A 15,981-nucleotide genomic window follows, 5' to 3' on the forward strand; every position below is an offset into this window, starting at 1 on the left:
TAAGTGTAAACCAGAGAAGTGGCTCCTTGGGGCATTCCTCCCAGAAGCAATTATATGCTTTCCCCACTCCCTGAGATCCTGGACCACACATTTCACCTCCCCCAACCACAGTAGTTGACCTCACATTCTTCTTTATTGGAAGGGTTTAAACAATCCATCCTGTACTGCTCTGAAGCTCTGTCTACTGCAGACTGAGAAAAGGAGCTACAGAGGCCCATGCTGCATATTTATAGAGTTGGACAGAGAAAACATGAAAAATTTCATCCTCTTCAATGAGAAATAATAAAAATGAATATACCATATATCTTCTCTGAATCAATATACTTCTACTTCCCACATATCTTCTCTGAATCTATTTATCTGAAAGATAAGTTGCAAACATTAATAACTGGGGTGTTTCCTCAATTATAGGAAGAAGTCTGGGATGACATCTTTTACAAATCTTACCCAGAAAGAAAACGCTTTCAAACTATTCACTAAATAATTAACACACTAGTATAAAATATTCTCTAATACTTTAAACTGCTACTGATTTTATCCTGTCCCATCACTTGTGATTTGTTTATTCAGTCATTTATTTAATAACTAATCACCTTGGAGCCAGGCTCATATCCACTACACATACTGGCAAACATAGAAATCTAATAATGGAAGACCTTTATGGCAGATACGGAACATTCATAAAGAAGAATCATTCGTTCAGAATTTCTGAGGATTTTTCTCTAGCACTAACAAAAGAGAATCCAACAGGGACTCGTGAGGAAGAGGAGGGGGAGATAGCTATTTAGAGACATTAGTCACCAGATAGTTCTAGAAAGAAGGAAATGTTTCAGATAAAATAAAATCACAGCCTGGTGGTAATTCTGAGAGAAAGGTGCCAGACCCTACAAGAGATGTCACAGGGGGAAGTTTCAGAGCAGAAAAAGAAGAAACGATACATTGGCAGAGATTAACCCTAGAGAATCTTGGAGCATGGTGGAAAGGGTATGTGGGTTTTTCTTTTTCTCCTTCCTTCACACCAATGGTAGTCAGCAGCTAGAGAGCTTTTCTGTCCTCACAAACAAAATCTGCTGCTGTGACTGAACTTGAAAACAAAGCTCTGGGCTACCAGTCTCCTCAGGGTTGTTCCCCATCACCACAGACCAAAGTTGAGATGATGGATGCCACATTGCCTGTTTACCCATAGTGTACCTTTGTCCTCCCCAGGGGGTCTAGCCCTTCAGTTTTTACTTTACCCATTTCCATTCAAACTGTTCCCAAATCCAGCCCAGAATGAAGTCTTTGAGATCTGTATGACCCCTGAGCTTGGACATTCTGGGAGGGCTGCCTTCTGTGGAGGGGGACAAAAGGGTTAGCCAGCTCTCCTCCATTCAGACTATTTTTCTCCCCCCTTCTACTCTCCCCTGACCACTGCTACCCAGTGCATGAGGTAAGGCTCTTCTAAGTACCTGCTTTCCCTCTACTGGTACATCTATTGCATCAAGGCTTCCAAAGACAGGAAGCCCCAGTGCAGTGGAGTGTCAACAGGTGGTACAATTGCTGCTGGGCTCAGCTAGTTTGGACTTCTATTTGCAACCAGACAGCAGAAGACGACCCTGGGGGACAGGGTGAAATTCACTCCTCACAGCCATTCAAGCAAATGGTCACCTATGACCATAGCCATTCATCTGTCTGTGAATCCCAGATCGTCCCTCTTCAATGAGAAAACTTTCTGGTTTGGTAGGCTTTCAATCCCTCCCTGTGGCTTTTCCCAGTGGCCTGGGAGTAGATCTTCAAACTCTACCAAGAAATCTCCTGCACTCACCTTTGGGCACTACTGCACTACTGTCTTCAGGCTAGCCCCACCCAGACTCACTCCTCCACATATGCTGCTATGGTAGGGAATAAGGAGTCTTCTGGGAGCTTTATGGCTCTGCCCATTGCCTGGGGAATTCAAGTGCTATTTCTGAGAGAGTTAGACCACTCACAGGTCCCAAAGAACAGCACTACAGCTGTCTCTTTTGTGCTAAAAGCAGCTATAGAAGGGAAGAACAAGTTGTACATCCCTTTAACAGCATCTACTGAATCTTTGAAACAGGGTGCAGCTGATTCTTACCCACAAGCACCACCTACCATCTCAGAGATTAAGCTGGGTGTCCCACTATAATTCACACTGCTCTGGGGAGGGAACATAGCAAACTAGAATCAGCCTGCTAGCAAACCACTCACAAGGTGAGGATGAAAACTTGCAGGTGCCCTGAGTTGTGAGGAGTATTCCTCAATCATTGCAGAACTATGGACTGCTGGGGAAGCTTTCCAGTGTCTATGCAGATACACTGAAGTGGACATCAGGTGCAGTAGGGATCTGGTGGCTCACAATCCTGGGTTTCTGCAGCTGACATGATCCTGAACTCTCAGGTGCATGGTTCCAGGTCTGTTTGGGACTCAGCTTTGTAGAAGTAGCCTTTCCATCACCCCTGCTGAGGGAGTGGGCATAACAGATGCTCCCCTATGCCATGCCCTATGACTAGTAGCTGAGCACACCTCCCCTCCAGTATGAGATCTGAGCAGGGGAAGTGCCTCAGAGGCCACAGGCACCACCTGGGAAGCTCTGGGCAACTGCCACACTGGGACCTAGGTTGGGGAAGAACCTGGCATACCTCCATGGTCCTTGGGCCACCAGAACAAACTGCCAGCATAGCAATTGGGCCTCAGGGATCCCCATGCCAGTGAAAGTTGTACAAGTCACCCCCAATGATCTGTAGATCCAGCACTGAACCTCTAGTTGCACCTAGGCCAAAGACTTCACTCCGGTGGTTCCATGACTCCTGCCAGGCCTATAATACCACCCCTGACATTTGAGTATTGTGCCTTGACCCTGCCAGCACTAAGGTTCCACTCATGCTACTGGGCTATTAGAACCATCCCCCATGTTGAGTGCTCCAACAGGGATGCCCCCAACCTCAAGCTGCCATACCTTCTTAAAGCAAATGCCCCAAATCCATTCACCCATAATCATTGCCTAGATAGCCTCACCCATTAGAAAGTGACACCTCCAGTGGGATACCCCAGACAGAGTAATTTCCCATATCTCTTTCATTAAAATGCACATACTACCCAAAGCGACCTACAGACTTAATGCAATTCCCATCAAAGCATCAGCATCATACTTTGAAGAACTTGAAAAAAATAGTACTTCATTTTATATGGAATCAGAAAAACCCCAAATAGCCAATACAATTACAAAAAATAAAAACAAATCTGGAGGCATCACCTTACCAGACTTCAGCATATACTACAATTCTATAATGATCAAAATAACATGGTACTGGTACAAAAATACAGATATAGATCTATGGCCTGAAATAGAGAACATAGAGATAATTCAGCCACAAATAACCATCTGAGCTTTGATAAATGAAACAAATGCATACACTGGGAAAATAATTTCTATTTAATAAATGGTGCTAGGAGAACCGGTTAGTCACATGTAGAACATTGAAACTGGGCCTGCATCCATCAACACTGACAAAAATTGACTCTGGTTAGATAAAAGATTTAAATTTAAGACATGTACCAAAAAAGTGTCAAAGAGAACATAGGGAAAACACTTGACATAATTGGTCTGAGGAAAGTTTTATGAAGAAGATCCCCTTGGCAATTGCAGCAACACAAAAAATAAATAAATGGGGAATGATCAAACTAAAAAGCTTCTGCACAGGTAAGGGTACTACAACTAAAGCAAAGAAATAGCTTTCAAAGTGAGAGAAGATATCTGCATGCTATGAATATAACAAAGGGCTAATAACTAGAATCTACAGAGAACTCAAATTAATTAACAAGAAAAGAGTAAACAACCCCATTGAGAAGTGGGCAAGAGGCTTGAACACAAAGTTATCTGAAGATAATAGAAGAATGGTGAACAAACACATCAAAAAATGCTTATTCTCCCTGTCATCAGAGAAATGCAAATGAAGCTCAGTCTGAGCTTATCACCTAACTCTAGTGAGATTAGCCAACATCATAAAGTCCTGGATCGGCAGCTACAGGTGTGGATGTGGAAAGAAGGGAACACTTTTGCACTGCTGGTGGGATAGCAAATTAATACAATCTCTATCGAAAAAGTATGGAGAATTCTCAAAGAACTAAAAGTTGACCTTCCATTGGATCCCACAATCCCATTACCAGATATCTATCCTGAAGAACAAAAACTCATTGTACTAGAAGGTCATTTGCACCAGAATCTTTATTGCAGCTTAATTCACAATTGCCAAGACGTGGAAACAATCCAAGTGCTCATCAGCCTATGAATGGATTAACAAACAGTATACACATACATACGGTGCAAATGATCTTATGGTACAATGAGTTTTTGTTCTTCAGGACAGATACCTAGTAATGTGATTATGGGATCCAATGGAAGGTTTTAGTTCTTTGAGAATTCTCCATACTTTTTCAATAGAGATTGTATTAATTTGCTATACCACCAGGAGTGCAAAAACATCCCTCTCTCTACATCCACACCTGTACCTGCAGATCCTACATATATACATTATTCAACCATGAGAAAAGATGGAGACTTTATATCTTTTGTGTTGGCCTGGATGGAGTTGAAACACATTCTTCTTCATAAAGAATCTGAAAAATGGGAAAAACAAGTATCCAATGTCCTCAATATTAATATAAAACAAATATATAAACCAATATACAAATAACTACACACCTACCTAAAAGAAAAACCACAAGTATAGTCTAGCAAGGGGCAGAAGGAAGGATGGGGTGGAGGGCAATTGGTGGGAATCTCACCTAATGTGTACATGTGAGGGTGTTCAGCATGCCCATTGGAAGGCCTAACTATAATGTGAACTTTACCTTAGAAATGAGAACAACATAACCTAAACTTTTGTACCTATGTTAAAAAAATAATAAAAGAAAATAAGCTACCAATATTAATGTAAAGACACATCCACTGTCAACTACATTAATTAAATTGACCTAATTTAAGTAATCTACCAATTTAATGTTAATACTTTAGCTAATACAATAATAATAAAGGAAATTTTAATATAATATAATTATTCAAATTTAAATAGTATCCATGCAGTGGGACTATTTACTGAAAATAATTTAAAAGATCATAGGAATAAACACATATCTCAAATATCTGGACACCTTCCATGAAGACTAGTGTAAGACTTATTGTGTGCTATCACAGTTTACAGATTTAAATCTATAAGTGGAAGATACAGGAAGGCGTGTTTTAATGCAATATAACACACCTTGCTAAACACAGGATGCTTCTAAATACAATGGGAAGTGAATTCCCGGCTTCTAGAGGTGTTTACATTAGCCAGACTGTGATTTGACTATCTGGAAGAACATCGGTGCCTCTAAGCCCTACCAACCTTGATGGTCCATGATTTTAGACTGGCAGGTACCAGCTGACCCCTAAATCAGCCGCATCCTTTCTTCTCCAGGCCATCACACACAGTTCTATGCTAGCCTTGCAAGGAGTTACCTTGGCTGTAAGTACTGGCTCACATCTCACACAGAAGCAGGGCAAGTCCCCAGTGAGACAAACCTATTCATTTATCACCTTGTGGAGCTTGTAGCTATGAGTGTGCTTCTTTGTATCGAGAAAGAAAAATAAACTCCTAAGCACTCCACCCAATTGAATGGACTCCCTCTTGGCCAAGGGGACCTCAGAAAACTCTTAAAACCGTATTCCTATCTGCAACAGGATGGGAGGGTCGACACCCCTCATTGTACCCCCTCCCTCATTAAATAGCCCTACGCTTTCTTCCCAAAGGGCTAAACGGAACCAGCCCTTGGGGAAGCTTTGCTTCACTGCTGATTTTAATCAATCATATAAAGCTGCTCCTGAGTTTTTGTGGTTTCAGCACAACAACTGACCAACATTCTATCCTGATAAAGGACTGATGACCATGGACTAAGGTCCATGAAATCTATCCCATCTGTGGCGTATGGGCAGTAGGTGTTTGTAGTTCCTTTGATTCACTTTTTGATGTAAGAGGGCTGAAAACTTCACTCTGGGATCATATGAATGCTGCCATTTTTGGTACAACCAACCTATGAAGGGGCATTAAGCTCCATTGCACACACAGTTTTTCCTTTATAAATATTCATGCCTCCTCCTATTCTTGTTAAATATGTACAATTGGCCACCTTGCTTAGCACAAATTCCTGTTCCCGTTGTCCCTACCTGGATGTAATGTTCTGGGTTTCTATCTAAGGCTAAAGCTTCTTGCCTTGTCAGAATGGCCACTCTTGAGGCTGCAACCCACTCTGAGAAACTAAGCTCTCCTTTCCAAAGTTGTGAAGCTCATCATTTTCTTCAGGTTACAGCACCTGACGAATTCCTAGTAGATGATACTGCACAACAGATACTTCAGATTATCTTGAAGTAAGTGTTTAAAATCCTTGTCTGGGTGCTTGGTTTCCAGCTCACAGGTAGAAGCAGCATTTTCTGTTTGTAAGTAAATTAAGAAAGCTGAAAGACAGAAGTTGCACCCTAGTATTGCAATCAGAGGAGAAGAAAGAAGGAGCAGAAAGAGTTATTTTCCTGAGATCACTGATTTCCTCCGAGAGCTCAAGCGGAACTTAAAGAAATGAGTCCAAGCCCCTTTAGGATAAGCTGCAAATTATTGCCAAGAAGTCAAGAGTACGGGGTTCAAATGGAAGCTTTTTTGGAGCTAGATAATCCAAGAGGGTACTTTATCTTGGCGGATGTGAAAATACTAATCCGTTAGGGAGATTTGTTTCTAATTTCACCAATCTCTGAATCTTCTGTTGTGCACTTTTAAGAAGATATTTGTTATGTGATTTATGCTGAAGAATACACACAGGTGATGTGCATGCTAGTATTTTATAGTAACTGGTACCAGAAAAACAGGTTTGTAATAGAAACAATGAGCTGGGTCTTGTGAATATTTCTGATGGTCACGGTCCTGGCCTTCTAAGACTCCATGGCCGCCCTGGCCTTGATGGCAGAGTGAGTAACAACAATGCACCTTACAAAGACAGAGCCCAAAGTACTAAATGCAAAGTCAGGGTGAGATAGGTAAACGTGCAAGTCCTAGTGCTGGGAACTCAGCCCATCATTTAACAATTGATAACTTCGTGTGTGGGTGTGGTAATCAAAAGTGCAAACAACACATGCATAAGTCAACAAAGTTTATTTAAAAGTAGAACGTTATGGCTGTATCGGGTAATCTAAAAATAAATGTTTATAACAGCAAGAAAATTAAAAAATCAAAGCCTGGGTGTTGTCTGTTTTTACAGAAACCAAAACAAAGCTCCAGCATATTTATTAAGTGTTGAATTCCAGGAGAAATAAATAGAGTAATCGGTCAATATACAAATAATCTTATGTGATTAAAAGAATAATCTTAAGAATGATTTTATTTGATTAAAAAGAATTGTTATAGACCCTTCTTACGATTATATAGTGAAAAGCCATTTTCTTTCCATAGCCAGAAAGAGTGTCCAGGAACTCTTGGCATTTCTGTACGCTTTGATTTCACGAACCAGCAGGAAGAGTAAACGAACCACAGTGGGGTTGGTGGGGAATTGAGAACATAAATCACACAAGAAACAGAGTGCACGAAAGTTAGAGAGCCAGGATCCAAAGGTCTGGGGCAGCTGGTAACTGCAGCCAGCACTGAACTACGTGAACAGCTTTAGTGATGTAGGGCCTAAACGGTTTCATATATTAACAATGTCGCAAATCAGCAAGGAAAAACGGGTGGGAATATTTTCATCTTGCAAGATTGAGGCTTAGTAATAGTACATGGGGTAAAGGTTAACTTTAGGGAGAGAAAGCTAAGTGCTTTTAGGCAAAAGATAGGAAAGTATACAGAAGCTCCACCACTCCTGGCAGAAGGAGCAAGGACAGAAGACTGTTACTGTTTCAGGAAGGGAGGAGACACCTTGGGGGTGTTCTTTGAATGCATCTCCTGGGCTGTGGGGGTTCTGCCACCTCGAAGTCTGCCCGCCACACTTTGCTAAAAAACATTTATTTAGACAATAAAATAGAATGGTCTATTTTTCTGTTCCTCTAAAATTCAGCATTGACACTTTAATACAGTAATTGTCTGAAAACGACTCAGACCCTTGGAGTGGGCCACTGGTCTGCTGATCTGTCACTTTCATTTGGTTACATTTCCTCCAGCTAACAATTTTTTTCATTTTCCCAAACTGGTAAATAAGAAGGGAGCAGAGCTTCTTACTTGGTGATTTTTAAAAAATGTTTAACATAAAACAAAATAGATTTAAGTAATTGTATGTGCGATTCTTCCCCCAATCATTTCTTTTCAGTTGTGCCTTGTATGTAGTTTTTTTGTTTGTTTTCTTGAATTAGCTAAGCAATGATTTCTGTTTTTACTTTTAGATAATTTCAGAAAATGTTTTCATGAAAAACATTTCAAAAATGGTATCAATCCCCCTTTTTCTAAGTATTTTGCGGACACGATACTCCATCACTCTGGAATTCATTAGTTTGTAATGTTTAGGAACCAGGACTTAACCCTATCACTATCGACCATCAAAATAAAGAAGGCGAGAATAGTGATAAGTTAAAGATTTTTGGACACAATGGATGTTTGGGTTGCTATTTTGTTTCCCTCCTGCCAATCTGTTTCTTTAAAGTGGGTCATTTATGCCATTTATAGTCCATGATAATATTGGTAAGTGACTCTTTTTTTTTTTTTTTTGGGAGTCTCACTTTATTACCCTGGGTAGAGTGCTGTGGCATCACAGCTCACAGCAACCTCCAACTCCTGGGCTCAAGCGAGTCTCTTGCCTCTGCCTCCCGAGTAGCTGGGACCACAGGCGCCCACCACAACGCCTGACTATTTTTTGGTTGCACCTGTCATTGTTATTTGGCGGGCCGGGCTGGATTCGAACCTGCCACCTTAGATGTATGTGGCTGGCGCTTTAGCCACTTGAGCCACAGGCACTGAGCCGGTAAGTGACATTGTAAAGACACTTTTGAGCAGTTCTTGTAAGACAAATCTAGGAATGACCCTCAGTGTTTGCTTGTCTAGGAAAGACTTTCTTTCTTTCAATTATGAAACTGTGTTTTAAAAGACACAAAATCTTAGATGTCATTTTTTTGGTTTAAGAAGACTGAAGATAGAAGCTCACTCCCTTCTGCCTCTAAAGCAGCAGCTCTTAACCCACAGGACCTGTAGTAAAGGGCTGTGGCATTTAGGAATGTTGAGAACCACTGCAAAGCTTCTGTTCAGAATTCTGCTGTTGGTGGAATGTGTTTTCCTGTGTTAAGTTACTTGATGTTTTCACCTCATGGCATTTATGAATTCCTCCTTCAAGTTGACTTTGGCCAAGCTGGTGACTGTGTGTCTTGGTGAGGTCCTTTTTGCAATGAGTCTCCCATGTGTGTGTTGAGCTTCTTGTATGTGAATGTGTAAATCTCTTCAAAGACCGGAAAAGTTTTCCTCAATTATTCTTTCAAACAGGCTTCCAACGTTTTACTTTTTCTTCTTCACCCTCAGGTATATGAATGAATCTCATGCTTTACATATTCCATATTCCTCAGAGACTTTGTTTCTCTGTAGGTTGTTCTTTATTCTTAACTGACTTAGTAAATCTCAAAGACTTGTCATCAAGTCCTGTAAGTCCTCTTCTTGGTCTAGTCTATTTTTAAAACGTCTCACTGTGTTTTGTATTTCCCCAAATGAAATTTCATTTCCATAAGTTCTACTTAATTTTTTAAAATATAACTATATCTTTAGTACAATTTTAATTTACTTCCTGAGTTATGTTTCTGGTTTATTTCAGTTGATGGTCCATTTTCTGTAGGATCTCATAGAGCTGCCTTACAAGCCATGTTTGGAATATGTGGTTGGTCTCTTACTTCAGTACTTTCATTCTCATGGGGATTAATTACTACAGAACTGGTGTGATCCTTTGGTGGGGGGTCCTTCACTCTGATGTTTTCGTATTTCCAGAGTTCCTGGGCTGATTCCATCTCATCTGGAGCTCCCATCACATCTTGTTTTTGAGAAGTGTTTAGATGGGACTTTTTTCCTCCTTCCTCTTACTGGTGGGCCTGTACCACACATTGGCTAATCACTTTTGGCTTTGCTTGTGGGTGCTTTCAGAGGTCCCAGGTTCTGAGTGAATGCCTTGGTTACAGATATCCTTAGTGTGGTGGTTTTCTCAATGGGTTTTTATTTGTAGGCTGTAGCAGTGGTATATTATGCGTGTTTCCAGATTCCCTAGCTCATGTCAACATGGGGAGATGGAAGTCTTTGAATCTTTTTTCTTTCTACAGCCCTGTGGACATCCTAACAGGATGAATTATACCGGAAAATGCAGTTTAATGTCCAAGGCAGTTGGTGGCACTTGTAGCTAAGAGTCAGCCAAGCTCTGAATGATTAAATCAGTAAATGCTATAATGGGCTATGCAAGTTGTTCTTTCTGCAAACAGGTAGTCATTTGAAGAGAGCTGGCTATGATGGAGTATTAGGGACCTGTGTCCAGCCCTGGTCAGTTGGGAGAAGTATTTATGTCCCAGGCAATGGGCAGGACCCTGGATCTCCCAGGCACCCTGTCTAGTGCCCCATCATAGTGAGGAAGACGGGGGATGAGACTGAGTAGAGGGGGAACTGACTGAGCCTTTCTTCTGGGGCAAGCTCTGACTCAGTAAGGGCTGGGAATTGGTGCCTACGCCACTAGAGAAAGCTACGACAGAGGGCATGAGTTTGACCACATTAAAATCTGCCCATGGGGGATGAATCTGCTGACTGGATTCACAGTCCAGCAGGTGAGGGTACATTTCATTCTTCTACCACTTCCCTTGTCCTCTGGCTTTTCCTCTAGCATCTGGCTGCAGTCAACAACTCAAAGCAGCCAAGTTCACCAACAGTGCCAAAACAGGCTGCAAGCCTCCCTGCTCAGGGCCACACCACAGAACAGAAGTGCAGTTTACAGGTTGGGGGAAGGCTTATCTACAAATGCCCTCTGCCCAGGCCAACACCTGCTCTCCTCTGAGTTCTGCCTGCCTGTGCTGCCTCCCTCTCAAGTTCAGTTCACAGACTTCTCCTCTGTGCTCCTGAATGAAGCAATCAAGTCCTTGAGGTATGAGATCTGACCTGGGGACCTATCAAGCCCTGACCATAACAGGGGGTGGAAGTGGCATGCTGGTCCTGAGTTGCCTGTAGGGTGTTCAAATAGGGTTAACGTCTCTCCACTTGGGGATACACTCCACTCTGCTGGAGCAGTCAGGTTGGGAGCAGCCAGGTGGGAAGCACTGGGGAGGGTTGAAGAGCACAGGGCTCAGTGCACAAGCCCCCCATCAGTCTGCGGCAAGCTTTCAAGGGGAAATGCTTGAATCCCACTTTCTGTGGACGTGTAGGAGCTGTGAGCGCACCAACAGAGGAAAAGCATCCACTCACTTTGCCCTGCTCTAATTGTCCCCCAGGGCACTGGTGTCATTTTCAGAGGGACCTACCACAGTTGCATTAGCACATGTGAGCAGGGGAGAAGAGGAAGGGAGCTGGTACTCAGCACTCTTTGTCCCAAGGGGCCACCCAGCATGATTCACTCTCCTCTTACCTGAAACAACTCAAGCAAAGGCTCACATGAGTAAGTCCCTGACCACCACCAATAAAATCCCACTCTAAAGTCCTCTGATTTGGAGCATTAATTACATTCTAATACCTCTTTTACTGTACAATAAAATATAATCGTTCCAGTGCTATCTAGTGATATTGATGGATTCTGCCTACACTCTAGGTGAGGGTTATTGGAAGGTTGAGAATAGGGCCTCTCACCCCACCTTGAGACAGATGGTAACTAGGAACCCTAGGCAGCTAGGTGTCATGTGCTCCAGTGGGTCTGGCTCTGAAGAGCAAAATGCCCCTAGGCCAGATGGATAAAGGCCCAATAAACTGGTCCAGTCATATGGGGCAATTTGGGGTCTTCTAAGATGCAAGATCAATTGTGGGACTACAGGGCATTGGAACTTTCCATGTCAAAGTTCAGAAAGTTAAAATGCAAAGTCATAGTGCTTGAGAAGCTGCCAAGACTTGCAAACACAACTGAAAATGCTTTGCACCTGGATTAAACAATACAGAGTCCAGGGAACTAAGAAATGAATGTATACAAGAATGAACAAGCTACTGAGAAAAGCAGTGCAAAAATATGAATTGGATGATGTTACGAGATGGCACTTTAGCTACTTTGGTAACAAATGAATACAGAAGTAAGTTCTGATCAAAAACATTTATAAGCATATTCTCACAAATATTGACCATAGTATGGGCAGGGTAATGTGTCAGACACTACAGCAAGTAGAATCATGGAATCCTGTCCCCTTAGAGTCCATGTCCTCTCAGAACCACAGAATGAGACCTTATTTGAAGACAATCTTTGCAGATGAGGGCATACTAGATTAGGGTGAGTCATAAATCCAATGACTGATGTCCTTATAAGAAGGTCATGAGAAGGCAGAGGCAGTAATGAGGGTGGCACACTACAAAACAAGGAACCTCTCCAATTGCTGGTGACCACGAGATAGTAGGAAGAGACAAGGAAGAACGCTTTCCTAGAGCCTTCAAAGGGAGTATGGCCCCACCGACACCTTGATTGGGGGCTTCTGTCCTCTAGAACTGGGAAGGAATGAATTTCTGGTGTTTGAAGCTTATGGTAATTTGCTCCAGCTGTCCAAAGCTGGTACTGATAGTAAGGATGACAAAAACCTAGGACAACCAGAATATTGCAGCCCAGTCAGTAAGAACAGCAAGGATAAAAGCCCTGGGCACAGTGGGGAAACCAAAGCACCTATCATTGTGTGAGGTTTTAATGGAGGTCAAGATTAGACTGCCTTGTTCCCCATCAGCTATTCCCAACATACTCAGGGGCTGACATTTTTGAACCAACAAAGGTGCTGAAAGACAGCACCATAATGTTCTAATGGTGAAAATTTGAATGAAATCTTGGGGAAAAACTTATCTTACTGACAAAAAATGAGGGAAAACAAACTGGGTAGAATTTAAAACAAAGTGTAATCACATTCTGCTGCATTATACATGGAGAATATCTGTTTATTAAAATTGAAAGGTCCACTAAATGAGAATAAAGTCAATGTACTTTTTCAGTGGATGGATGGAATAACTACTTGAGTTGAATCTGTTTTTCAAATTCCTAACACTTCTGATTATAAAAGTGCATTTTCTATTGTAGAAAATTTGGGGTTTTTTTTTACACATCTTTTTTAATTGTTTGGAATTCATTGTTAGATAAAGTCCCTCTTATAATTGTGTCCTCCCCCCCAAACAGGTGTAAATTATGTAAAATAATAAAATAAAATTAACTTGTTATCATATGACATAGAAACCATGCCATAGATTATGTATACATGTAAACATAAGGAGTAAAAATGTGGCTAAGTGGATGAGAAGTATATCAGTCAAAGTTCCATCCAGGAGATGAGAAAGCACTTTAAGATTTTGGAACATTAAATATTTATTTTGAACAATGTGTAATGCTGGTTATGGAAGAGTCAGGATGTCCAAGGACAAGATGAGGCCATCAGAGTTCAGCTGCTACAGGAAGACACCACAGCTCCTATGGGTGGAGGACACAGGAGGAAGTGCCGCTTCCATATCCCAGCAGCTCATCACAACCTGGTAGAAGACAGAATCAGGTGAAGGTTGCCTGGCATGAGCTGGGACCACAGAGGAAGTATGAGTTCTGTTGGAGACACCACTCAAGGTGGAGAGACTCCTGGCTCATCCCTTCCTCCAGTCTTGCCATCTCCCCATAGACCCTCTCACTGGGCAAGCTCAGAGGAGGCCACCTGGCAAGAACGCCTGGGAAGGGGTGGGTAGAACACCTTCCCCACTGTGCTGGGCAGTAGTAAGGAAGGACAGGACCTGAGAATGAGCAGGCAAATGGGCAGCAGAGGAAGAGGGGGGGACTTGGCAATGTGAGGATAGGATTCACCTCTGGGGAGGGAGTCCAGGGAGTGGGGATGGGGGAGAGTCCAAAGTGAGCCTCGCTATATTGGTACCCCTTATTTCTTTTCTTTTTAGTTTTTTGAGATAGAGTCTTACTTTGTCACCCTCGGTAGAGTGCTGTAGCATCATAGCTCACAGCAACATCCAACTTTTGGGCTCAGCCTCCCAAGTAGCTGGGACTACAGGTGCCTGCCACAATGCTGGGCCATTTTTAGAGACAAGGTCTCCCTCTGGCTCAGTCTGGTCTTGAACCTGTGAGGTAGGCCCTTCTTTAATAATTATTATTGTTTTTTTAAGGTCTGGAGCCATATGCCAAAATGTTAGTGTTTGCTACACTCATAGTCTGAGTAAGAGCAAGACCCTATCTCTACTAAAAATAGATAAACTAGCTGGGCAGTGTGGTGGGTGCCTATAGTCCCAGCTACCCAGAGGTTGAGACAAGTAGATCACTTGAGCCAAAGAGTTTGAGGTTGCTGTGAGCTATGATGCCAGGGCACTCTACCCAGTGTGACAGAATGAGACTCTGTTTCAAAAAACAAAACAAAACAGAGAGAGAGAAAGTGAAGAAAAGAGAATAAAAGAAAAGAAAAATGAAATATGCCACATTAATGGTAAATGTAGCATTTTCTTGCTCAGACTGGCCGTAGTAGTTGAACACAGGCATCTAGACATAACACTGCCCAGACTCTGGCCGCACAAGGGCAGGCGAAGCACGATTCAGGTAAGTTTGGCTAAAAGAAGACTTGGATGGGGAGGGAAACACTTCAGTGAGGAGAGAAGACTCACTGGGAAATCCCATCAAGAGATTCAGCTTCAATATTCTTCACTGAAGGGATAATCCTCCAAATGAGAAACTCTGCAAGGAAAAAAAAGCACAAAGAAGAATCTGTTCCACAAAAGCCATATTTGGACTTCAAAGGCATCTTCTCTGACACGTTCTGTGGTCTCTGTGTTCTCTCAGCTTCTGCCCCAAAGATGTGTTCAGACACAAGAAGGGTGCTCGCCCCTCCACCTTCCCTCAGGCTGATCTGAGGGCTCTGCTAGGAAGAAGGCCAGGCAAGCAGGGACCAGGGTGACAGAATGGACTCGTAATGACAATCCACATACACCTAGTGGCAAGCTAAGTGCCTTCCAGGATTGTCCCACCTCACTCTCAAGATGTACTGGGAGATAGTGAAATACTTTTTCAAAAGTGAAAAACAAATGTCGGGCTTAAAAAAATAAAAAGGGATTAAAATTGTGGTTGACTTTGGGATAAGAAAGAAGTAAATTTTATAAGTCAGCTTCTCAAAGGCAAAATCTTTGATATGTTTAATTAGTGACATTTATCAGAAAGTATTGATGGAAAAGTGATCATTCAGAATGATTGCCTAGTCAGAATGAATATTTTTTATCAAATACTTTTAAAATCTAAATAATTTAAGGTAAAGTCATCCCTGCCTCCTCTGAAGAGGCATTCAAATAACAATACCTAGAGCTAGGAAATCCTGTAACTAGGAAATCCTGTAACTAACGGAATAAATTCTCCCGGCCACCTGTTCCTGCATCACGTGCCAACAATACATCCCTTGTGATACTGACTGCCAAATACTTCCCTGCAGCCTAGACCTTCCTCTCTAACTCGATCCTGATGCGGCCCAGTGCCTGCTTGATACCTCCTAATAGATGTCTAATAGGCATCACAAACGTGTCTCCAATCAAACTCCAGATTTCTAACTCAATACAGGTCAATACAAGAGCTGTAGCTAGTCGATGATCTAATACAAACCCTCATAAGAGAAAAACTCAAATTAACTCCAGGTGGGGGCAGGGGAATGAGGGAGCCGGGAGAGGGGAGGTGGGAGGAGGATGGGGGGTTACAGTGTATGGCACACCTCCTGGGGGCGGACACAGTTATAAGAGCAACTTTACCCAACAAATGTAATCATGTAACCTAATTATTTGTACCCTCAATGAATACCAAATAAAAAAAATAAAAAATTAAAGTGCATGGCACAGG

General features: G+C 42.2%; 1 protein-coding gene and 1 long non-coding RNA gene across 3 annotated transcripts in view; one reads left to right on the plus strand and one right to left on the minus strand.

Annotated features, from left to right (window-relative positions):
* The window catches only part of LOC111725881, a 22,821-nt gene that overhangs the window by 4,454 nt on the left and 2,386 nt on the right, over nucleotides 1–15,981 (plus strand). Inside the window, exon 2 of the long non-coding RNA XR_002773826.1 lies at nucleotides 10,504–10,508. This is a non-coding gene — a long non-coding RNA (uncharacterized LOC111725881). The remainder of the gene's footprint in view (nucleotides 1–10,503; nucleotides 10,509–15,981) is intronic.
* LOC100962268 (aldo-keto reductase family 1 member B10) overlaps nucleotides 14,623–15,981 on the minus strand; it is a 13,461-nt gene continuing 12,102 nt past the window's right edge. For both annotated transcript variants that reach the window (XM_023514217.1, XM_023514216.1), the window contains one exon: nucleotides 14,623–14,838. In XM_023514217.1, coding sequence (XP_023369985.1) covers nucleotides 14,806–14,838 — 33 coding nt within the window. In that variant the 3' untranslated portion in view covers nucleotides 14,623–14,805. The remainder of the gene's footprint in view (nucleotides 14,839–15,981) is intronic.

Source organism: Otolemur garnettii, unplaced genomic scaffold (genome assembly GCF_000181295.1).
Source record: "Otolemur garnettii isolate 467f Iridium unplaced genomic scaffold, OtoGar3 scaffold00049, whole genome shotgun sequence".
Classification (NCBI taxonomy): Eukaryota; Metazoa; Chordata; class Mammalia; order Primates; family Galagidae; genus Otolemur; species Otolemur garnettii.